The 23,508-nt window shown below is 42.7% G+C and overlaps 1 protein-coding gene across 1 annotated transcript in view; it reads left to right on the forward strand.

The window, feature by feature from the left end:
- lrp1ab (low density lipoprotein receptor-related protein 1Ab) overlaps positions 1-23,403 on the forward strand; it is a 96,040-nt gene extending 72,637 nt beyond the window's left edge. Inside the window, exons 45-89 of the mRNA XM_088007363.1 lie at positions 783-908; positions 1,002-1,130; positions 1,326-1,445; positions 1,574-1,687; positions 1,780-1,929; positions 2,018-2,140; positions 2,278-2,394; positions 2,484-2,612; positions 2,701-2,829; positions 2,984-3,124; positions 3,825-4,012; positions 4,609-4,792; positions 4,888-4,973; positions 5,074-5,193; positions 5,289-5,476; positions 5,565-5,770; positions 9,680-9,868; positions 10,063-10,211; positions 11,050-11,143; positions 11,271-11,387; positions 11,497-11,616; positions 11,703-11,825; positions 11,915-12,040; positions 12,141-12,257; positions 12,846-12,952; positions 13,670-13,802; positions 14,490-14,612; positions 14,744-14,866; positions 15,042-15,179; positions 15,269-15,406; positions 15,484-15,603; positions 16,368-16,675; positions 16,770-16,948; positions 17,233-17,339; positions 17,440-17,559; positions 17,656-17,832; positions 17,921-18,061; positions 18,189-18,362; positions 19,037-19,198; positions 19,596-19,767; positions 19,993-20,094; positions 20,179-20,255; positions 20,332-20,425; positions 21,237-21,381; positions 21,570-23,403. Coding sequence (XP_087863489.1) covers positions 783-908; positions 1,002-1,130; positions 1,326-1,445; positions 1,574-1,687; positions 1,780-1,929; positions 2,018-2,140; positions 2,278-2,394; positions 2,484-2,612; positions 2,701-2,829; positions 2,984-3,124; positions 3,825-4,012; positions 4,609-4,792; positions 4,888-4,973; positions 5,074-5,193; positions 5,289-5,476; positions 5,565-5,770; positions 9,680-9,868; positions 10,063-10,211; positions 11,050-11,143; positions 11,271-11,387; positions 11,497-11,616; positions 11,703-11,825; positions 11,915-12,040; positions 12,141-12,257; positions 12,846-12,952; positions 13,670-13,802; positions 14,490-14,612; positions 14,744-14,866; positions 15,042-15,179; positions 15,269-15,406; positions 15,484-15,603; positions 16,368-16,675; positions 16,770-16,948; positions 17,233-17,339; positions 17,440-17,559; positions 17,656-17,832; positions 17,921-18,061; positions 18,189-18,362; positions 19,037-19,198; positions 19,596-19,767; positions 19,993-20,094; positions 20,179-20,255; positions 20,332-20,425; positions 21,237-21,381; positions 21,570-21,707 — 6,263 coding nt within the window. The 3' untranslated portion in view covers positions 21,708-23,403. The remainder of the gene's footprint in view (positions 1-782; positions 909-1,001; positions 1,131-1,325; positions 1,446-1,573; positions 1,688-1,779; positions 1,930-2,017; positions 2,141-2,277; positions 2,395-2,483; positions 2,613-2,700; positions 2,830-2,983; positions 3,125-3,824; positions 4,013-4,608; positions 4,793-4,887; positions 4,974-5,073; positions 5,194-5,288; positions 5,477-5,564; positions 5,771-9,679; positions 9,869-10,062; positions 10,212-11,049; positions 11,144-11,270; positions 11,388-11,496; positions 11,617-11,702; positions 11,826-11,914; positions 12,041-12,140; positions 12,258-12,845; positions 12,953-13,669; positions 13,803-14,489; positions 14,613-14,743; positions 14,867-15,041; positions 15,180-15,268; positions 15,407-15,483; positions 15,604-16,367; positions 16,676-16,769; positions 16,949-17,232; positions 17,340-17,439; positions 17,560-17,655; positions 17,833-17,920; positions 18,062-18,188; positions 18,363-19,036; positions 19,199-19,595; positions 19,768-19,992; positions 20,095-20,178; positions 20,256-20,331; positions 20,426-21,236; positions 21,382-21,569) is intronic.
- Positions 23,404-23,508: the final 105 nt, after the last annotated feature.

Consider the following 23,508-nt stretch of genomic DNA (forward strand, 5'->3'; position numbering starts at 1 on the left):
GTTAACTAGTTCATACTGAAATGCCTCGAGCAAGTGCTAAAATGCTTTTACATTTTTATTGTTTGATCAAAAGAAAAATGTTGTATGCTCAATGATTGAAGGCCTTTAATCATAACGGGAAATAGTTTGGTGCTGCTTTACATCTGAAGTTTAAAATTGTTCTGGGCAGCTGTCACCACATTCATTAATTATTTACTCAGCTACCCTGAGCGCTAAGCCTGGAGTGTGGAAAAGAAAAACAGAGATTACTCATACTTACTTGCATCAATAGCTCTATAGATGCCCATAAAAAGGACACACTCAGCAGGAAAGCTTGGTATGATGAATACAAACAGAGCACACACACACACACACAGGCAATGACAGTAATAGCTCAGTCAACAGCTTCTTTCAGGAAAGACGTGCAACTAAGCACAAAACCACTAAACCACAAATACATTCTATGAAAAAGAAAAACAAACATTGCATATACCTAATGGCAGGAATAGTAATGTTAATGGCTTCATCAGAGAAAGAGGCACAAGTATATAGAACCAAAGTCTTGAGTACAAGCTAAACACTATATCTCTGGGCCATGAGTACATTCTGGCAACCAAAGATCCCTTTCTTCATGAGTACGTCACTTCCGCATGTTTTGCTGGAAAGAGCATACCAAACAATATTTTACTTAAATACAATGTGGATTTTTTTTGAGCAGGGAACCATTTATTAACCCGTTTCCTGACTGTAGGTTATACAGTGGAAAGCATGTTGCAATAAACAAACCATCCTGTTGTCCTCAGGTGAGTACTCTCCGTGTCGAACAAATAACGGAGGCTGCCAGGATTTGTGTCTGCCCACATCTGACGGACGGGTGAACTGCAGTTGCCGTGGCGATAGGCAGCTCCTCGAGGACAACACCTGCTCTTGTAAGAAGGAAGGAGCAAAACCTGAAGGAGGCCTTGAACTGTGACTAAGTGTTTGTGAAAATGAATGCTTCCCCCCTCTGTCCCTGTCACCAGCGCTGAATATGTCATGCGGAAGTGTTGATGACTTTGAGTGCGGAAACGGCGACTGCATCAACTACAGCCTCACGTGTGACGGGATGGCCCACTGCAAGGACAAGTCGGACGAAAAGCAGTCTTATTGTGGTGAGTTCTGACTGGAAACGGTCAGGTGGAAAATAATAAATCTTGTAGTCTTGATATATATATATAGCTTGTGGTAATGTGTGGTATATAGTAAGAAAATGTACATTTAAGGCTAGAAAAGAAAGTAAAACACAAATTAAAGTTGGTTTAAATGTTATACATAGCTGAAAATGAAAAAAAACTTTTTCTCTACAGCCAATCGCATTTGTAAGAAGGGCTACAGAAGGTGTCTTAATGGCCGCTGTCTTGGCCACCAGTTCTGGTGTGATGGCACAGACGACTGTGGCGACAATTCAGACGAAGTGCCCTGCAACAGTAAGTAAAGCCAGTCCACGCTAACCACAACGTGACTGACCGGCACGTTTTAAAGACGACGTAAACATACTTAATCTGGAGCCTGGAGTTTCTTTGCTAAAAAAAATTCCCACTGTCTTTCCTTGCAGTGACTCTGTGCAAAGCAGGGGAGTTCCAGTGCAAAGATGGGAGCTGCATCTCCAACCACACCCGCTGCGACCAGGTGGTCAACTGTGAGGATGCTAGTGACGAAATGAACTGCCGTGCGTAATCCATTGCTAAATTAAAAGCTATAACCTCGTGGGATTTTTCAGAATTTAAAAATATGAAGCTTAAAAAGGTTTTGCTTCCTCAGAGCCTACCGACTGTTCGCGTTTCTTCCGCCTCGGAGTTAAAGGCGCCACCTTCCGGAGCTGTGAGAAAACAACGCTGTGTTATCTGTCCTCGTGGGTATGTGACGGCAACAATGACTGCGGAGACTTTTCCGATGAGAGAAACTGTCCAGGTGGGACGTCTTTATTTTTCTTCTGACACTTTCGACTTCCTTCAGCGCTCCAAAAGATCCACTTTCTTGTTTTTCTTTCCTTTTGCAGATAAGAGGAAGCTGAAATGTCCCGTTAACTTCTTTGCTTGCCCCAGCGGGCGTTGCATCCCGATGAGCTGGACCTGCGATAAGGAGAACGACTGTGAGAACGGAGCTGATGAAACGCACTGCGGTCAGTCTTTGTGTGCAAAGTCAAGCTCATTTTTTCCTAAACACACAAAAGTCTCGCAGAAGAGTCCGACTGTTTTCTTTTGCAACACGTCTTGCTGTTCCTTCGAGATACCGAACACACCTTCTCTTTTCCTGCAGACAAGTTTTGTTCGCCCACTCAGTTCGAATGTGGGAACCACCGCTGCATTTCCAAGAACTGGGTGTGTGACGGCTCCGACGACTGCGGCGACGACTCCGACGAAGGCCAGATATGTGGTAACTAATATTGCCGTTGCTTTCCGTCGCACATTCACTGGAAACGCTCAGCCGTCTTACCTTCAGCTAACTAATCCGCGACTTCACAGAACACAAGTCCTGCAGCCCTGACGTCTTCCAGTGCCCGGGTTCCCACGTGTGTGTGCCCCAGCGCTGGAAGTGCGACGGAGATAATGACTGTCCCGATGGAGCCGACGAGAGCGTGAAAGCTGGATGCAGTAAGTCAGTCTGTCGTGATTGCAGGAAATGGAAAGAAAAAAAATCCTAAAACGTCCTTTTAATAAAAGCGATTGTTTCTGCTTTCAGTGTACACCAACAACACATGCGATACCAAGAACGAGTTCATGTGCCAGAACAGACAGTGCATTCCAAAGCACTTTGTATGTGACCATGACATTGATTGCTCTGATGGTTCGGACGAGTCCCCAGAATGTGGTTGGTTTTATTTTGTATCAAAAAAAAAAAAAAAAAAAAAAAAAAAATATATATATATATATAGGGATTTTATAAAGCCAGTACTGGTTATATTTTTGTTTGGATACCTGCTTATTTTGAGGTTAAAAGTCTGTAATTTGTGGTTTCCGTGTAGAATACCCACCATGTGGTCCAGAGGAGTTTCGCTGTGCCAATGGACGTTGCCTCAACCAGAAGAAGTGGGAATGTGACGGCGAGTTTGACTGTCCAGATCACTCTGACGAAGCTCCCAAAAACCCTAACTGTGTAGACTCTGGTAGGATCTCGATAAGTTTATTTTTTCATCCATAAGCTAATACTCTGGCTTCAAAGATAAAACCATTACCATGATTTAAAGTCCTTGTTCTGGGACGCCAGAGAACGTTCCTGAGTGACCAGAGTTCTTTTTTTATTCTTTTTTTTTTAAGCTTGACCAGAAACACAAACACCGTAGTTTGTCTTTTGGTGAAAAAATAACATTTGAGAAGCTATTAAATGTCTGCTAAGCAGCCAACCAGTCAGGTTATCCATTGCATTTTTGTTATCTTAGCAGCAGTAGAAAAATGGCTTCTGACCAAATGTAAACACCCAAATGCTGAGAAGTGATGTTATTATTAAGCTAAGTGACTGACTTCCCACATGACCTAGCTCAACTCAAATTCATGTGCCGTTTATTATGTCATATATTAATAAAAATGTTCATATTTTTCTCTCAAAGCTCAAAAAAGTAAATAGCTGGATCAGTAATTGGTAAAGAACAGATTACTGGTTAGTCTGTAAAGCTGCATATTTCACTATTCTACACTGTTAAGCATCAGACACATATGTCTATAGAGAATGTATGTTTCTTTTACTAGCCTCCTTGGGATAATTCATCATTTGCAAACTAGTAAAAACATAGGTTTTTGTACCAACTTTTTGTCCGAGAAAAAAAAAAATCATGTTATCACATCGACTCTGTGCATCTGTGATTTCAGAGAGGATCTGTAACGAATCTTCCTTCGTGTGCCACAATAAGAAGTGTTTGAACGAAACTCTGCTGTGCGACCGGAACGATGACTGTGGCGATGGCTCTGATGAACGCAACTGCTTCATCAACGAGTGTCTGAACAGCAAGCTGAGCGGCTGCTCGCAGCTCTGCGACGACCTCAAAATCGGCTTTAAAGTAAGACGTCACACTTATCGTTGCCCGGTCTGCGCAGCACTTTTAGCTGCTTTTAGTATGACTAGAACTTTGAACTTTAAAGTACATTGGTTGAAATTTCAGATTTTCACTTTTTAATGTTGGTCTCCCAGAAGCTTAGCTACAAAAACTTCTCATACCTTCACTGCGAGCACAGAGTGAGCAGAGATAATATTTGCTGTTTGTTGAAGCGGACCCGGTTATAAAAAGATCTGAAGCCCGTCTCTTCAGGTTTACAGTTACGCAAGATGAAATTTTGTTTTGGCCCTCATTCCTGAAAGGAGGGAGGCCCCGTCTTGGGACAGCTTGAACTCTGTGTGAACCGCTACATCTGTGGTGTGCAGTGTGTTAGGGCAGGGCTTCTTCTACGACCAACAAACACTTTGTACCCGTTTTTATTTACCTACGTAATTTCGTTCTGTTTAGTGATCGAGTTTGGTATCTGGATAAACGTCGATATTACACGGAAACATAAAAGCGGTCATTTCCTTGCACGGGACAAGAGTAAACGTGAGGGATGCTCGAATGACCTCGCCCGCGACACTTTGACGCATGTGCTCTGCTGTTGGTCCCTGCAGTGCAGATGCCACCCCGGCTTCCAGCTGAAGCGCAATGGGAAGACGTGTGTGGACATAGACGAGTGCACGACCACCTACCCCTGCTCTCAGCACTGCCTGAACACGCACGGCAGCTTCCACTGTCTCTGCGTGGACGGCTTTGAAGTCAGCCCCAACGACCCCACCATCTGCAAGTCCACGTCGGGTAAAGGCAGCCACGAAGTGTGATTTATAACTCACTACTTGCACATGTGTAGCTCAGTCCTGAGTGGTGTTGTTTTGGATGGTGCTTGTGTGCAGAAGTGGAACCCTACCTGATTTTTGCGAATCGCTACTATCTGAGGAAGCTCAACCTGGACGGTTCCAACTACACTCTTATAAAGCAGGTGGGATGTCTGGCTCTCTGTTTGGAGAAATGTTTGTGTCCTCGTTGTTTGCTTGTTATGTAAAGATAACTGTTAATCCTAATTTATTGTTTTTAATCAGGGCCTTAACAATGCAGTAGCACTGGACTTTCACTATGCAGAGCAGATGATCTACTGGACAGACGTGACCACTCAGGGAAGCATGATCCGACGGATGCAAATGAACGGCACCAACATGGAGGTCAGGACTTCAGTGGCTGCTAAGTTCGATTTGTGACTATTTTTCAGCTTTCGTTAGCAATGCAAGTAAAACTTAATTCTTGACCAATCTGGTAGGTTTTGCACCGAACCTCCCTGAGTAATCCCGATGGCCTGGCAGTGGACTGGGTCGGCGGAAATCTGTACTGGTGTGACAAAGGTCGTGACACCATCGAGGTCTCGAAGCTTAATGGCGCCTACCGGACTGTGCTGGTCAACAGCGGCCTAAGGGAGCCGCGGGCTGTCGCTGTGGACGTCCGCTATGGGTGAGCAACGTTATTTTAACTCGCGACGATGACGATCCTTGCTTTGAGTATCTTTAATGTAAGTGAATCTGTGCCTTCTGCTGGTTAGATACCTTTACTGGTCCGACTGGGGGGATAACCCTCACATCGGGAGGATTGGGATGGACGGCACAGACAGAAAAATTATCATTGAGGATAAGATCACCTGGCCCAACGGACTGACCTTGGACTTTGTCAATGATCGGATTTACTGGGCGGATGCCAGAGAGGACTATATTGAGTTTGCCAGCCTGGACGGAACCAGCAGACACACAGGTAATGGACCAGAAATGACAGAGATGTTTGTTCCCATACTTGGTTTATTTCGAAGACAAAGAAAATATAAAACAAAAACAATATATACATTTCTGAAAAAAAAAAAAATTGATTGATAAATAATGTTCACATCTTTGATTTGCCAAATCAAAACTTTAGCATTTTTCCACCTAACTGGTTGGTTTTCAGGTTTATGTTCCAGAAAATAGAAAACCTAAATGTTGTCTTCCCTGGTTTAGTTCTCGAAACATCGAGCAAGCTTTCCACATGGTTCATAATTAACAAGCAACTCAGAAATGTATTTCAACCCAAGGCCATTTAGTGCTTTATGGACCAATTGCAGAACTATAAAGACTATCCTTTTATAACTAAGGAGCCAGTGCAGTGATTTATGATCCAATGCGACATATTTTCCCATTTGTTGGTCTGGACTCTGGCAGCTGCATTTTGGGTAATGCCTGTTCGTTTTGTTTGTTTTATTTTACAGAGACCAGTAAAGACACTTTTTTCTGTGTCCTGTTTTGACATGAAACTCTTTATTATGGCAATGGTTTCAAGATTATGCTAAGTAAGGTTTTAAGTGCAACTGTGCTCCAGCACACCTGAATCAAATAAATGGCTCTTTGCACGCTTGATAGCACTCTGAAGAGGTAACTCAATCATTTTGTTCAGCTGTGTTAGTGCAGGGATTCATCTAAAACCTGCAGGACTGTAGAATTTGAGGACTAGGGTTGGTGACTCCTGGTCGAGTTAAACATGGAGGTCACATAGATGTTAAGTAAAAGTGGCTCGAGAATACACCCATGAGGGATCCCACAACTGAACTTTGTTGCCCCGTCTTTATAATTCATAAACTGCCTTTTTAATAATTTTTGCCAATTATAACAGTATGAATATGGACCTATAGTTACTCGTTATTGATGCAACAAAGTATATGCATGTTAAATGAAAAATATACATATTTTTCATTTAAAAATATATATATATTTTTAAATATATATATATATATATATATGTATATATATATATATATATATGTATATATATATATATAAAAAAAAAAAAAAAATTCCCCTCTCACCCTCCGCGGGTGGTCTCTCTTTCATCTTCTGAGCTCGGGTCCTCTACCAGAGGCCTGGGAGCTTGAGGGTTCTGCGCAGTATCTTGGCTGTGCCTAGAACTGCACATTTCTGGACTGAGATGTCTGATGTTGTTCCTGGGATCTGTTTGAGCCACTGCTCCAGTTTGGGGGTGACTGCCCCGAGGGCCCCGATGACCACAGGCACCACTGTGGTCTTCACCTTCCAGGCCTTCTCCAGTTCCTCTCTGAGGCCCTGGTATTTCTCCAGTTTCTCATGCTCCTTTTTCCTGATGTTGTGGTCACTTGGTATTGCTACATCCACCACAACGGCTTTCCTTTGTTCTTTATCCACCACCACAATGTCCGGTTGGTTCGACATTACCATCTTGTCTGTCTGGATCTGGAAGTCCCACAGGATCTTAGCTCGGTCATTCTCCACCACCTTTGGGGGTGTCCCCCATTTTGACCTCGGGGCTTCCAGTCCATATTCTGCACAGATGTTCCTGTACACTATGCCCGCCACTTGGTTATGTCGTTCCATGTACGCTTTCCCTGCCAGCATCTTGCACCCTGCTGTTATGTGCTGGACTGTCTCAGAGGCCTCCTTGCACAACCTACACCTTGGGTCTTGTCTGGTGTGGTAGATCTGAGCTTCTATTGCTCTGGTGTTTAGGGCCTGTTCCTGGGCGGCCAGGATGAGGGCCTCCGTGCTGTCCTTGAGTCCAGCTTTCTCCAGCCATTGGTAGGATTTCCTGATATCAGCCACTTCAGTTATTTGTCGGTGGTACATCCCATGTAGGGGCTTGTCTTCCCATGATGGTTCCTCCAGCACCTCGTCCTCTGTTCCCCATTGCCTGAGACATTCGCTGAGCACATCGTCCGTTGAGGCTTTGTCCTTGATGTATTTATTGATCTTAGATGTTTCATCCTGGACAGTGGCTCTCACACTCACTAGTCCTCTGCCTCCTTCCTTACGGCTCGTGTACAGTCTCAGGGTGCTGGATTTGGGGTGGAACCCTCCATGCATGGTTAGTAGCTTCCGAGTCTTAACATCCGTGGCCTTCATCTCTTCCATTGGCCAGCTAATTATTCCGGCAGGGTATCTGATTACTGGTAAGGCATAGCTGTTTATTGCACGGATCTTGTTCTTGCCATTGAGCTGGCTTCTCAGGACTTGCCTTATTCGTTGGAAAAATATACATATTTTTCATTTAAAAATATATATATATATATTTTTAAATATATATATATATATATATATATATATATATATATATATATATATATGTATATATATATATATATATATATATATATGTATATATATATATATATATATATATATGTATATATATATATATATATATATATATATATATATATATATATATATATATATTATATAAAAAATATATATATTGTTTACATCATTCAGCGTAATCTCACAGCAGCCTGGTGGTCTTCCCGTCTACGATTTCACTGAATCAGATGCCTTTTAACCACCATTGCAGCCGTTTGTGTGTTTGAAGAACGAGACTCAGATAAGGACAGACCGAAGGGCACTTTGGGCTAATGCGACTAATATCTGCACTTGATCCCAGGCTTTAAACCTGCTGTTAATGTATTAATTTTCTTAAAGCAGAATATCAATGAAAATCATTGCGGATTTATTTATTTTTTCACTATTTAGTAGGCGATTTGAAGGAGTGCCACCTGCTTTTTGTGTTTGCTCTGCCAGACGTGCGTGTCTGAATTGCTGCTGCGCGTTTATTTAACACAGCGACCCTCAAACACAGAGAGCATGCATGAGACGCCGCATGTATGTCGCCACAAGGAAAAAAAAAAAAAAGACGAGCAATTAGAGTGTAAAACTTAATGAGGTGTAGAAGCTGTTGCATAACAGGGATGTAATGGAGACTCTATCTCTATCACTCAGTGTTACATTAACAGAGCAGGAAGTTTCTCTTTCCTGTAACAACATCTCAGTGGGAAGAATAGGACTGTATGCGCTGCTATAGATTTCTGTATGTGCTTATTAAATTACTGTATGGATTTCTAATGTACATTATTGGTAGAAAGGGAAAGTCTGTGTGTGCCGTTCGTCCCCCATCTGTTGAGGAAAGCAGCTGTCGAATTTCAAAAACAACTTTTTTGTGAGGGGTAAAAGAAAGGAGAACATGTTCAATATTATTCTTAATGCATTTTGAAAAGTGTTTGAAATCATATATGTGCTACTTTATGGATTTAATAAAAGCTGTTTCCATTTAATGTAAGTTATGAAAACAGTTTCATTACCTCCTTGATATCACCTTCTTTTCTGTATTATTGTCCCGAAACTGGTTTTTGAAAGGAAAAGGCTGGCCAGTGCAGATTAATTTGATCTATAACTGAGATTTGAATGTTCTTATTATCACTTATCACTTTAATCCATTAAAAAATAACAACGGGAAATAAGCTGATGTGTAATGGTTTGTTTCTTAAAGGCTGCCATCTGCTTTGTTTCATTTAAACAAGAATTACAGTACATGAATTTCATGTCATTTGTCAAATCATTTCATATTAAACCTGTTAAGTTAAAATCTGAAAGACCTTTGAGTTATTTTGGGTTTGCCTTTCAGTTTTCACAAGTAAATCCTCCAGGTCTCATCAAGTGAGAAGACACTGTTGTGACACTATTATTAATTTTCACACTGTTTACGCTTGTGACAAGATGAAAGTGGGTGGGGGAACAAAAAACAACAACTTTAAACTGACCTTGAAAACATGATCATATCTTTACTGTGGCCATTTGTGAGGGTCTGACCGGGAAACTGTGTTTGCTCTCACAGTTCTGAACCACGACATCCCTCACATCTTTGCCATGACGCTGTTTGAGGAGTACATCTACTGGACCGACTGGGAAACAAAATCCATCAACAGGGCGCACAAGACCATGGGAACCAACAAGACCACCCTGATCAACACCTTGCACCGGCCCATGGATATTCACATTTACCATCCCTACCGCCAGCCGCCAGGTAAGAGCTTGATAAAGCTTCAGCGCCTTTCGACGATAATTCACAACAGTTTTTCAAGACGCACTTGAAAAAATTAAAAAAAATCAATCATTTGAATTCCTCTCTCAGACCGCAACCCAACTTCCTTCCAGGTTTTTTTTTTTTTTTTTGCTTTCGCTGTTTAAAATTTTTTTATCTCTTCATCTCCGTCACAGTTCTCAAACATCCGTGCCAGACAGACAACGGTGGCTGCAGCAACCTCTGCCTCCTCTCACCAGGAGGAGGATACAAATGTGCTTGTCCCACTAACTTCTATCTGGCCAGTGACCAGCGGACATGCATGTCCAACTGTACGGCCAGTCAGGTAAGCAGGCTGCGTGCTCAGCATCTAGTTGGAAGGGATAGAAAACTTTATATACTACAAGCGGTTTCCAGGTCTGACAAAATTCATCATATTTAGCTTAAATATCTGATATCCTGACCAGCACTGAAATACGCATGCCGCTTTAGTTAAAATTACCATCAAAACATGAAGGAAGAAAAAAAAACCCAAAAGCAATGCTGAACTAAAGGTCGTTCAATATGACCGGGTTTTGTTTTCTTTCACACAGTTTAGTTTCCTCTCAGTCTGTAGCTTTTGCAGCACACATATAAATTCAATTTAATCAGTCAGGACAAAGTGAAACTGATGCAATAACAAAAAAACTCTCCTCAGAACAGTTTTATTGTTCTCGCGCTTTCATAGAAAATGCAGTTTTGAGCTGCAGACGCAACAGTTAAAAAACTGTTTGTCAAGTAGATATGTATGCACAGCAAATAGGCCACAATAGGTACAAATTTATAAAAAAAAAAATAAAAATAAAAAAAGTGGAGATATGCAATCACAAAACAACTCTGATTACATATAGACCATAGGGAGGAGAGCAGCAGGAAAAATACCTAAGACAGTATGAGACTTTGAAATGGAAAATTTGTAGGAATCTATGAAAAACAGTTGAATGGACCAGGGAAGCATTACTATTCTGGTTTGAAGTTTAGTTGTTTTTATTTAAGTTCTGCTATATAATACATTAGAATTTAAAAATGCCAAACTCATTTTGTCCTGACTGCATAATTGAAACACCTGAGTTTCTATCATCTGCACTGATGCCTTGCGACTCCAGCCCTGCTCTCAGTTTGGATCATTTCTCTCTCCGTTCCAGTTTGTGTGCAAGAATGACAAGTGCATTCCTTTCTGGTGGAAATGCGACACCGAGGACGACTGCGGCGACGGGTCAGACGAGCCTGCAGACTGTCGTAAGTATCTGAGGAAGAAGACGGATGGTGTATCATAACTAATGTAAAGATGCTTGTGGTTGAGTTGAGCTCTCAGATATGCTCATGTGGAGCAGAATGCTGATAAACCGTGTCTTATCTGTGACAGCGGAGTTTAAATGCAGACCGGGACAGTTCCAGTGCGGTACAGGCATCTGCACCAACCCTGCTTATATCTGCGACGGAGATAACGACTGCCAGGACTTCTCAGACGAGGCCAACTGTGGTAGGTCTTTGTTTTTTTTTTTTGTTTTTTTTATTATTAGCAGCTATATTATGTCAGCAATATTATGTATCTTTAAGTGGGGAAAAAACCTTATAATCTTTGTTCCCAGATATTCATGTTTGCCTGCCCAGCCAGTTCAAATGTTCCCACCCGAACCGCTGCATCCCTGGGATCTTCCGATGCAACGGCCAGGAAAACTGCGGAGAAGGCGAGGATGAGAAGGACTGCCGTAAGTGACCCCTGTTTTACCGCTTTACTCGATTTAAATTGCAAACTAACATTAATTGTATTCCCCTCCCTCGCCCCCTCCAACAGCTGAGGTTACATGTGCCCCCACCCAGTTCCAGTGTGCGATGACCAAACGCTGCATACCTCGCCTCTGGGTGTGTGACCGGGACAACGACTGCGCCGACGGGTCAGACGAACCAGCCAACTGCAGTAAGTTCACTGACCGGAGGAGATCACTCCGACGTGCCTTTTGCGAATGCCGCTCACCGTCGTGCCCAAACGCTCGTCTTCCCCCGCAGCTCAAATGACGTGCGGTGTGGACGAGTTCCGATGCAAAGACTCCGGGCGCTGCATCCCCGCACGCTGGAAGTGTGACGGCGAGGACGACTGTGGCGACTCGTCCGACGAGCCGAAAGAAGAGTGCGGTAGGAACTTTCTGCCCCTGAAGAGAAGCCAGTGTCACAGATGTTTCTACATTTTTTTTTTTTTTTTGCTTGCTGCAACTTATGCTTGTAAACTGTGCAGCTGAGAGGACTTGTGAACCCTACCAGTTCAGATGCAAGAACAACCGCTGTGTGCCGGGCCGCTGGCAGTGCGACTACGACAACGACTGCGGGGACAACTCGGACGAAGAGAAATGCCGTAGGTGTCTCAAAAGCTAATGCCTCTGCACTTCATCCTCTCTACGCCTATTTGCTCACTCTGTCCACCGCCAGTAACCCATTGCGCATCATCCGTCAGCAAAGAATTCAACTTTCTCCTTTTCACGTCTTAACAAATCGATGATCCTGAATGCAAATTCATTGCATTGACGTTTCTGAAGCATCTCACCTCATCTGACATTTGTTTCATTTCATACTGTCCTGTTGGTATGAGCCAGAGGTAAGTCGTTCCACCTCCCATTATCAGCGCCGTGTCTGTTGTGTGTCACCTCCACTTCCCCAGCCTGACCCGTGAGAGTCTGCAAGCAGATCTGCAAATCTGTCCATTTCCCAAAGTTTTAGTTGTCCTTTATTGACGGACTTCCAAAGTTAATGTTGTTGTTTTTTTTTCACAATTGAGAAGACGGCAACACAAAAGAAAGAAAAGATATCTCTGTGCAGTCTCTCACATAAACCTCTGAAGTCTTGCCTACCCGTACATGTGTTGCATTCTTGTGCATTGTGCTCGAAGCTTGCTCACCTGACTTTTGTCAGCATTTGTTAGTGACGCAAGCCTCCCTTTCTGCAGAGCCTCGTCAATGTTCAGAGAGCGAGTTCGCCTGCACGAACGGCCGCTGCATTGCCGGGAGATGGAAGTGTGACGGAGATCATGACTGCGCTGATGGATCTGATGAGGTGAGGGGCGTGATGGCGGTGGTGAGGTTTCATGTGCTCCTGTTGAGGAACGCCATGAATAAGTTTTTACTTCGCTTGACGTCAAAGGAAATGTTATCCCTCTCTTTTTGCTTAACTTTTTTTTTCTGTTTTTCAGTGAAACTTACTGGAGGTTCGATTTTGTTTGAACTTTTAAATTTGTACGTGGAAATAATTTTCTCAGTTTAAAAGTAAACCAATTAAAAATAAATCTTTACAACTTAACCCTCGTCACCCAGCAGTAAAAAAAAAAATGTGTTTATGTTTGTGCAAAAAAAACCAAAAAAACTGAAATGCAGACTTTTTTTTTTACAAGAATGTGGAAAATCTGTGCCAGTAATGACCAACAAAAACAACTTGTTTGTAACGTGCAAGAGGACCTGCATAATGTTTCTTCAGCAGATTAAAATGGTATTCTCCATCGAACGTCTTCTTCACCTTAATGAGTCAATAATTTATATGTAAAATTTATTTATTTTTTGTTAAGTAAGATTTGCATCTTTATTTTATTTAGCTATTTCTTTCACTTTAAAACCAAACTCCATAAAGTGTGACTTCATAGTAAAAGGAAAACATAGAGTTAAACGTGAGCCGAGTTTCATCCTGGAGCACAGCAGCGTCACTCTGAATCCATCCTAGCTTCTCGTCGTAAAACTGATTCTCAGTGCGTGCGTGTGTGTGTGTGTGTGTCGTCTTTAGCACGGCTGTGATTTGAAGTGTGACAACGACCAGTTCCAGTGCAAGAGTGGTCACTGCATCCCGATCCGCTGGAGATGTGACTCTGACCCTGACTGCATGGACGGCAGTGATGAGGAGAACTGCGGCAGCACTGGTGAGTCTTTTCTGGCGAGAATGTTGGATTATACCCCGTGGGTTTGCCTTAGAGACAAACCAAATAGTGCTGCAATCTTTCTTCTCCAAGGTTTTTTTCAGATTTTCGGATGCTCTTTTTGAGTCTAAATAACTTGGAGTGAGATTTAAGTGGCTTAAAAACATTCCTCTGAAATAGGTCAGCACAGTAGATCAAAGCGCAGTCTTCACCACGCTATCAAAATGTGCAGTGCCTGAATCACGCGGATACACTTGCAATAGTTGGTGGGATGCCATCTTCAAAGTTGGATGGACTTTAAATGATTTCAGTAACCAGACTTCATGGTTGTTTTTTTTGTTAGTTTTTTTGTTAGACAGTTTTAGAATTTCAATCACTAAGATTGGTAGATTGGCAGGGACGAAAAATAGAGAAAAATCAGGAAATGTGAACTAATCAAAACTCATATTTTAGCAACAGTAACTACACGACCAGAGTGAGAGGAAAAAGCTGTTTACGTTTTGAGAAAATCTGCAAAAGGCCTTGAAGAAGCTTGAAGGAATGTTCAAAACATATTTAAGGATTGCTTGCTGCTGCTTGGACAGTGGATTTTGCATCAACCTGTTACTTCCTTTGTTAGCTTAATTTGAGAAACTTGATCTTATTCAAGACTGATAAAAAAAACAAAGACCTTTCTTTTCCGTTTCTCAGCTGGACGTCACTGTCCTCAAAATGAGTTCCAGTGCAACAACACTCTGTGCAAACCACTCGCCTGGAAGTGTGATGGGGAAGACGACTGTGGTGACAACTCTGATGAGAATCCAGAGGAATGCAGTGAGTTGATCTTTTTAGTCCCACACTTTCTAAATGTCTCGTTCGCTGTCGTCTTCTGACCTGTTTCTTCTCTTTTTTGTTGTCGTTGTTGTTGTTTCTCTCTTCTGTGTCTCGTCCGTTCTTCCTCTCAGGGAGATTCCAGTGTCCTCCTACCAGAGTCTTCCGGTGCCTGAACGACCGCGTGTGTCTGCACATGTCGAGGAGGTGCGACGGCGTTAATAACTGTGGGGACGGCTCGGACGAATTCAACTGTGGTGAGAAGTGGAGCTGTTCAGAGGAGCGGCAACATATTCACATTCTTTGTGGGATTTTCTTCTCAAAAACGTCTAAGGGGCGTGAAAACTTTTTCACGGAAGTGTCTGATTAGAAAAGAACCTCTTCTTTGTCAGCTTGGATTATTACCGACGTGTCCGCGATTGCATTTTTCAGAGGCCCACCAAGCGACTCCCACGTGTGAGAAGGATGAGTTCTCGTGCTTCAACGGCCGATGCATCAGCTCCAACCTGCGCTGCAACTTCTTCAATGACTGCGAAGACTTTGGCTCCGATGAGATCCAGTGCAAAACAGGTGCTTCCTTCCTGACCCAGCATCCACGCTTTGAGACGCAGAAACTCAGAATTCCCCGTCTCATCTTTAAATTGCTCGTTTAATCTCAGACAAAAGGCTGAACGACTGCCGCAGCAACAGCACCCAGTGCGGCAACGTGGACGAGGCGCAGTGCATCACCAACGGCACGGACTCCTTCTGCTCCTGCAAAAAGGGTTTCCAGAAGACGGGGCACCACACCTGTGGAGGTACGATTAAGACCGAAGAAACCGGTTTGTAATATTTCGCTGGCATTAACGTTTTTCTTTGGCTCTTCGTCTCTCAGATAAAAACGAATGTTTAGAGTTTGGAGTTTGCTCCCAGATCTGCAACAACACCAAGGGTTCCTACAAATGCAGCTGCCACAAGTACTTTACCAGGATCAATGACACTTGCAAGGCTGACAGTAAGGATAATCCGGTCGTTGTTGTTGTTGTTTTTTTTTTTTTTTTTACCTCTTAGATTTTATTTCAAATGCTTTGGTGCATTTCTCAAAACAGTTGGTGCAAACTGCCAAGCCTGATCAATTACCTGGCGAAGCGAGTCGCTTAATCAAAACGGAGAGTTCAATAACATCATCGGCGTCAGCAGAATGAAAAGTCCTGACGCCGTGTTTATGAACAAGATTATCGAACGTCTTTGTCAGGTTTTCGTTATGATAGTTCACTCTGTTCTTCCAATGCAAAGAAATCTGATCTTGGCTGCACCACCTCACACTAGTCACTATTTGCACAGACATTTGAAACCTACAGTTACATTTTATGTAATGGGGTTAAAAAGGAGACTGGCTACTTAGGTTTCACATGTTCACTGCAGGCTCTTTGTAATTCTAATTTAAGCAAACTAGAAAAGTACAGACTTTTTAAGAACCAGCCTCTATATTGCAGTTTATCTTGAAAACGAATCGGACCGTGCGCAGCACCGTAAATCATTCTTGCACGTCCAGACGCTCCTTTCTGTCTTCAACGAGATACGCTCCTGGCAAAGCAGCAACGAAAGTATCCGCCCTCTGCAGAACAAACGACTAAATGTTGTGGAGGATGAGCCAACAGTTATGAAGATTGTTCTACTGATTGGAAAAATGCACCAATATATATATATATATATATATAGATATATAAAAAAGATTTTGAGAATCGCTGCTGTAACTTCTTCCTCCGCTCCTCCAAGGCATGAACAGCAGTCGACAGATCCTATACATAGCTGATGACAATGAAATCCGCAGCCTGGATCCCGGCATGCCCAACTGGCGCTACGAGCAGATTTTCCAGGGCGACGCCAGCGTGCGAATCGACGCCATGGATTTGCACGTCAAAAGCAACCGTATCTTCTGGACCAACTGGCACACTGGCCGCATCTCCTCCTACGAGCTCCCGGAGCCGTCCTCGTCCTCATCCTCGTCCTCGTCCTCATCCTCGTCCTCGTCAAACTCTCACGGCAACCGCCGGCAGAACGAGGGCGGCATCATCAACCTGCAGGTAAAGCTTGTAAACAATCTGAAGATGTGTCGCTTTAGAAAGAAAAAAAAAAAAAAAAAAAAACGTTGCTAAGTTTTTTTCTGTTCACATCCAGATCAGGGAGCTGAAGATGCCCCGTGGTATAGCAGTGGACTGGGTGGCAGGAAACCTGTACTGGACAGACTCTGGTCGAGACGTGATCGAAGTGGCTCAGATGTCAGGGCAGCACTGCAAGACCCTCATCTCTGGCATGATAGATGAGCCGTATGCTATTGTAGTGGACCCACAAAGAAGGTCAGAGAGATGCCTGATTTATAATCTATACTACCTTGTACTGGTACTCTTAACTTTTTTTTTTTTGTCATGTTACAACAGGAATCTTCAGTGTAGTATTGAGGATTTATTAGACAGACAAACACAAAGTAGTCTAAAATGTTTGAGTAGAACTGACAAGGTGCTTGTGTTTTATAATTTGACCAATATCCTATCAAATGTGGGAGAATTTAAAGACTTTTGCACTCATTTTTTCAATTTTGCCGTATTTCTGAGCCTTGCGACTGTGTGTTGTGTCTCTTTAGCACCATGTACTGGGCAGACTGGGGAAACCATCCTAAAATCGAGACGGCTGCCATGGATGGCACTCTTAGGCAGACTCTCGTTCAAGAAAACATCCAGTGGCCCACAGGTCAGCGCCATTTGAGCGTTGAATGATCCTTTCAGGTCCAAAATGTTCCAAACCGATGAAAGCCCCTTACATTTCTTTCATTTTCATTCTGCTGCTGCAGGATTAGCCGTGGACTACTTCAACGAGCGTCTTTACTGGGCCGACGCTAAACTCTCGGCCATCAGCAGCGTTCGCCTGGACGGCTCAGACCCCGTCATCGCCGTCTCTGGCATCAAAAACCGTTGAGTCGCACGTCTGAGTAGAACCCAGAATACGTAACGCCGCCACATCGGTTCATTGCCTGAATGCTTTTCTCCCGTTTTTATCTTATTTTCAGACCTGCTTCACCCTTTCAGCATTGATATCTTTGAGGACTACATCTACGGTGTCACGTACATGAACAACTTTGTCTTCCGGGTCAACAAGTTTGGCAAAGGCCCGATGGAAAACCTCACAACAGGCATCAATCACGCCACTGACATAGTTCTGTACCACCGATACAAGCAGCCAGACAGTGAGTGGGGGATCATCTTTTAGCCATAATTTGCACTTTTACAGACACTGAAGTCTCTTACTTGGCGTGTAATTTATTTCTGCACCAGTACCTAACCCGTGTGACAAGAAAAAGTGCGAGTGGCTGTGTCTTCTGAGCCCCAGCGGCCCCGTTTGCACCTGCCCCAACAACTACGTCGCTGACAATGGTACTTGCGTGGAGAGACCGAGCCCCACCTCGTCATCTTTCAGTAAGTCCAAGCATACATATCACTCACATTATGCGGCATCTCATCTATGGTTTAAAAAGAAGAAGAAAAAGGGGTTTAAATGCTGCATTATAAATGATGTCTCCACCCTCCTGTACTCTCTCTGCAGCTCCTCCATCAGAGCCCTGCAGCATCCAGTGTCTGAACGGCGGGAGCTGCTTCTTCAATGCCTATCAGGTGCAGAAGTGTCGCTGCCAGCCCAGCTACGTTGGCGCGCGATGCGAGGTCAACCAGTGCAGGGACTACTGCAAGAACGGAGGCACCTGCACCTCTTCCCATACAGGTAGACTCATTCGGTGTGAGGATTTCCAGCCAGACATAAATATACATAGATATATCTATGTCTGCCTATGTCCCCCCCAAAAAAGAAGTTAAATTCGCTAACAGTTAATTGAGATTTATCCATGTTTTTTTTTAAAAGCAGAACAATCATTCTATGGGCTGCGGTTGCCTTTAGAGCAGGTAGTGATGACTTTATTCCTGGAACGTTTAGTTTGTGCATCTTTCGTTTTCTCAAAACGTCTGAAAAACGCATTTACAGCCAAGATTGGTGTAAATAAAACACTGGCCACCGTCCCTTTCTTATTTGTTTCTCTTATTAGAAAACAATCTTAACTTAATTTAGAATCTGTTTCACATCAAAATCACAAAATTATTTCATTTGTAATTAACACAGATAAATTCAGGTAGTAAAGTTTATTTTCTTGAAGAACTCCAACTCTTCAAGCAGTTGTAATGAAATAGTTCGACATGTATTGAAGACTAGAACGTGATTTTTTTTTTCTTACTGTGTTTAATTTGTTGTTGTGTGTGATAAACTCACTCGCTTTGAGTGAAAACTAAAATAAAAATTGGGACGAGAATGAAGTTGGTGATTGTAATCGTACTTTTTTCAGGCGGGTGGGGGGGGGGGGATTATCTTGAAGCTCCTGTTTAACAACTGAAATGGTTCTGCAGGCACACCGACTTGCAGATGTCCCAAAGGCTTCACAGGGCCGAACTGCAACCTCCACACCTGCCAGGATTACTGCCTGAATGGTGGCAGCTGCTTGGTCAGCATGGGCAACCAGCCAACCTGCAGCTGCAAACCCGAGTACCAAGGAGACCAGTGCCAGTACAGTAAGTGGCAGCACCTCCAGATAAATTCTCTTCTAAGGCATCGAGGTTGTAGATAGTTTGTGCAAGGGATTTAGTGTTACTTTTTAAATAAAGAAACATGTCATATTTAATCAAATGTTTAAGTTAATTTTATTCACAAATTGAAAATGACACTCAGTTCAGTTCTCTTTTGAGCAGCGTCCTTCTAAACACAAGAGTGGGGGGGGAAAAAACTGTTTTCCACACTTTCTGTGCTCTGGCGTTTAGTTTGCCTACATTGCAAAACCCACAGGAATTAAAAAATAAATAAAAATTCAGACTCTAGTCTGTTGAGTGTCAATATTTACTTAAACTGAACTGTTTTAAAGTTGCAGTGTGTGGTTTATTCTTCTCACCAAGCCCTCTTTCTTTTCATCAGGTAAATGCGAAGGCTTCTGTCAAAACGGTGGGACGTGCTTGCAGACCTCCAACGGCACCAAGCTGTGTCAGTGCCCCACCCAGTACACGGGACACCAGTGCGAGCTCGACAAGTGTCAGTTCTGTGGAGACGGCAAGTGTTTCACGCAGCGCACCGGGGAAATCGCCTGCAAGTAAGGAAGCTGAGGAGACAGAACTCTAGAAAGACAAAAAAAAAAAAAATCTTAACTTTACACACACATTTGAAGCTTTCATTTCTGTTCTTACTTTTAAATTATAATTTTTTTTTAAGTAAATGAGCTTTTCTGTGATATTCCACTGGTTTCTTTTCTTTTGTTTTGTTAAATTGCTCACTTTATAACAAGCTGAACTCTCTCTCTCTCCACGTGTCCATGTAGCTGCACCAATGGTCAGACCCACTCCACCTGCTACAGTTGTTTAGACTACTGCGCTCACGGCCAGTGTTCATTCGACACCCGCACTCAGCTTCCTACATGCAGGTAAGATCCGTATCCACTCCCCCAAACCCGTGACAAGCCCCTCCTCCTCTTCCGTTTGTCTGACTCCCTGGTCGTTATTATCAGGTGTCCTTCTGGATGGTCAGGATACCGATGTGACGTTGCGTCTTCCTCTGTGGATTCTTCTGATGCCGCCAGTGGTGGTAAGTCGATAAACGCCTTGTGCTAACAAAAAACTGCCCTTTGGTATCGTTTGCTCACGCTGTTTGCTCCTCACAGTTTCCGCCTCCGTTGTGATTCCAATCCTCTTGCTGCTGCTGCTGGCGCTGCTGGTTGTTGGCGCCATCTTGTGGTACAAGCGGAGAATGCGTGGGTGAGTACTGAATTTAAAAAAAATAAAGAAAAAGCATATATTTTGGGGGGGGGACTCGACTTCCATTTTTCATCCTTTTCTCTCCAGCTTCTCTCTCTGCGTTACATTCTGATAACAGCATCTGTCTCCTGTCTCCCAGGTTTCTGTCCTCGGGCAAATCTCGCTCTCAGTGCTCGCGGTAACTCGATAGGGCTAAATAATTCCCCCGTAGCTTCTCCTTTCAATATAGTGTGGATATATAGTGGCTTTGCTTTTTTTTTTTGTCCATTTCATTTCTCTATTCTTTAAGTCGGTTTGTATTTGCTTGCCATTTCCCCGTTTGCCTCCTAACCACCCCTGTGAGGGATTCCCCATCAGCAGCTGCATGGGGAACTGAACTTTTTACACCTTTTCACCATCTCCATAACTTTTCATGTTGTGTTTAAGTGTGTAAATGTCGGCCTTTATGTGCTTGCAAGGATACTCTTCAGCTGTGAATTTATATAAAATAAAAAAAAATAAAAATGTTCAGAAGCTGCAAAGAGCTGGATATTTGCAACGTCCAGCATTCTCTGCAGAAGACATGCTGCTGTATACCTGATCGTTTTAATCAAATGGCCTTTTAAAAAAAAAAAAATTTAATAAAAAGGCTCATTTGACCTTAAATGATTGTCTTGTTTGTATGAGCTGTGTAAAGATAGTTACGTCAATACCTGATTTCATTTAACTTGTCTCCCTTTTGGCTTTATTTGACTCGCGTTTTCTCCCGAAGAGCTGCAGATTTTATGCTTTTGAATAAAGACGATTGATGACGGCGTTTCTCGCTCTGCAGCGCAAAGGGATTCCAGCATCACCGGATGACAAACGGAGCCATGAATGTTGAGATCGGGAACCCGGCCTACAAGATCTACGAAGGAGATCCCGACGACGACGCCGGGGAGCTGCTAGATTCGGACTTCACTTTGGACCCAGATAAGGTAACGACGGAAAAACCCTCTGGAGAAATCATTGAAGCTAGATAAACCTACAGGCAAACCTCCACTCACCTGAATATCTTGGAAAAGATTTGTTTTAAATAAAAAAAGTTCTGAATTAAGCGCTCTAAATCTTGCCTTCTGCGTCGTGTAACAAGATGAGCAACCTTGTAATCTCGTGTGCCCGGCAGCCCACCAACTTCACCAACCCTGTGTACGCCACCCTGTACATGGGCGCCCACAACAGCCGCAACTCTCTGGCCAGCACGGACGAAAAGAAGGAGCTTCTGTCCCAGGCCGACGAGGACATGAATGACCCGCTGGCGTAGAGCTCAGCCGGGATTGATCTCTGCCGACGTCGCCCCGCCTCGTCCGACCCAGAGCTGAGCCAGCGAGCTCCCTCTTTTTCTCTCTCACTCTCTCTCTCTCTCATCATATGCCTTTACCAGCTGAAAAGAAAAGCAACAAAGGAGAAAAACAACCGCAAGAACTCTGTACAAAATGTATAAAAATGAAGGACTACTTTTTTAAGTGATTGCAGTATTATATTTTGTTCCTTGACATAGAAAAAACAAACAACAAAAAAAAAAATAACCGGTGAGGGAAAACAAACCATTTTATAGACGTTTTATCGGTTCTTTTTAATTTTGTTCACTTCCTCTTTACATATAGCCACTACCTCTGTGCAAATGTAAAAGATGGAGAGAGACACGGCTGTGGAGCAGATGTCATGTTTTTATTTTATTTTATTTTATTTTTTTGGGGGGGGGGTATGAATTGGGCTGGGGGTGGCAGAGGGGGGAGGAGCAAGGGAGTATCGTTCCATCCTGGAGGAAGAAGTTGCCAAGTGTTTAGTTGCTCAGAAGAGTAATGTCAGTGCTCACCACGAATGCTTCCTGGATGCTTTCCACTTTAGATGTGCATGTTTAGTTTGCTGCCGGAAGGAGACTGACGGAGGAATGCACACCGAGGACTCAGCAGCTACATTCAAGTGATTGTCTTTTACCTCCTTGCACAGACTAAAGTTATATATATATATATATAAAAATCTATATTTCCATATATATAAAAATATATATATATATGAATCTATTAACAAAGTGTCTTGAAAATATTACCCAGGAATACAAACAAACAGTAACAAATAGTCTGTACTTTTTTAACATTTTATTTTTAAAGTCCTTGTGTAATCTTTGTCAGCAACAATGAATGATTCAATTGCAGTTTTTTTTTTTTTTTTTAGCGTTTAAAGAGGATGATTGTAAGTCCACATTCCTGGATTTAACAGAAAAAAAAGAAAAAAAAAATCCAGGAATGGCCATCTGTGGCCTTGGGTTTGTTTTATTATTTTTATTCTTTAGATATCTGTGGGACGTGATGGGAGCGGTGACACTGCTCCACATAGTTTGTTTTAGAGAGGGGGAAAAAAAAAAAAAGAGGCCAAATTGTCTGAATTCACTGAAAACGAGCAGAGGTTGCATTTTAGGGGGTTTTTTTCTCCGTTCTTTGTCTTTTGATTGTACACTTTCAGGAAAGGCCAGGGAGACCGACTGATGGTACGACATGTGTGAGATTGAATTTTTTTTTAGGTTTAACTGTAATTTAGCTAAATGCTCAAAGAGCATCCATTCCAAGTAGTGAAACTGATTCGTTCCTGATGAGCGTTTTTTTTTTTTTTTCTTGTTTTGCTTTGCTGCTAACCTTCTGTTTGTCTCAGTGTTGCACACTGTGCTGCTTTTTAAAACCATCAGCCATACCTGCCATATCACACCGTGTGGTGCTCAAACTCAACACACACACACACAGAGGAACGTCTGGCTTTATCCTTCACTTAACAGTATTCATCACCTTTTTAAGTTTTAACGTTCTGTTCAAAATGACTCGTGTAAACTAGAACAATCATGTCTAATTTGGTTGGAGGATTTCTTTGGTAGCAAAAAGCCCACAGGTTTGTGGATCTGATTGTTATAATTTTATTTTTTTGATATAAGAAATTAAATGGATTTTTCTAGTAGAAATGTACAATGGCCCTGTCTGTCATTTGGAGAGAATCTTAGTTGATCTTAAGAAATAAAACACAAAGATGTAGAAATTGTTTGAATGTTACTTCGTCAAAGAAAGGAAGCCAAA

Source organism: Poecilia mexicana, unplaced genomic scaffold, assembly GCF_051168715.1.
Source record: "Poecilia mexicana isolate PSO_F unplaced genomic scaffold, ASM5116871v1 scaffold_7, whole genome shotgun sequence".
Lineage (NCBI taxonomy): Eukaryota > Metazoa > Chordata > Actinopteri > Cyprinodontiformes > Poeciliidae > Poecilia > Poecilia mexicana.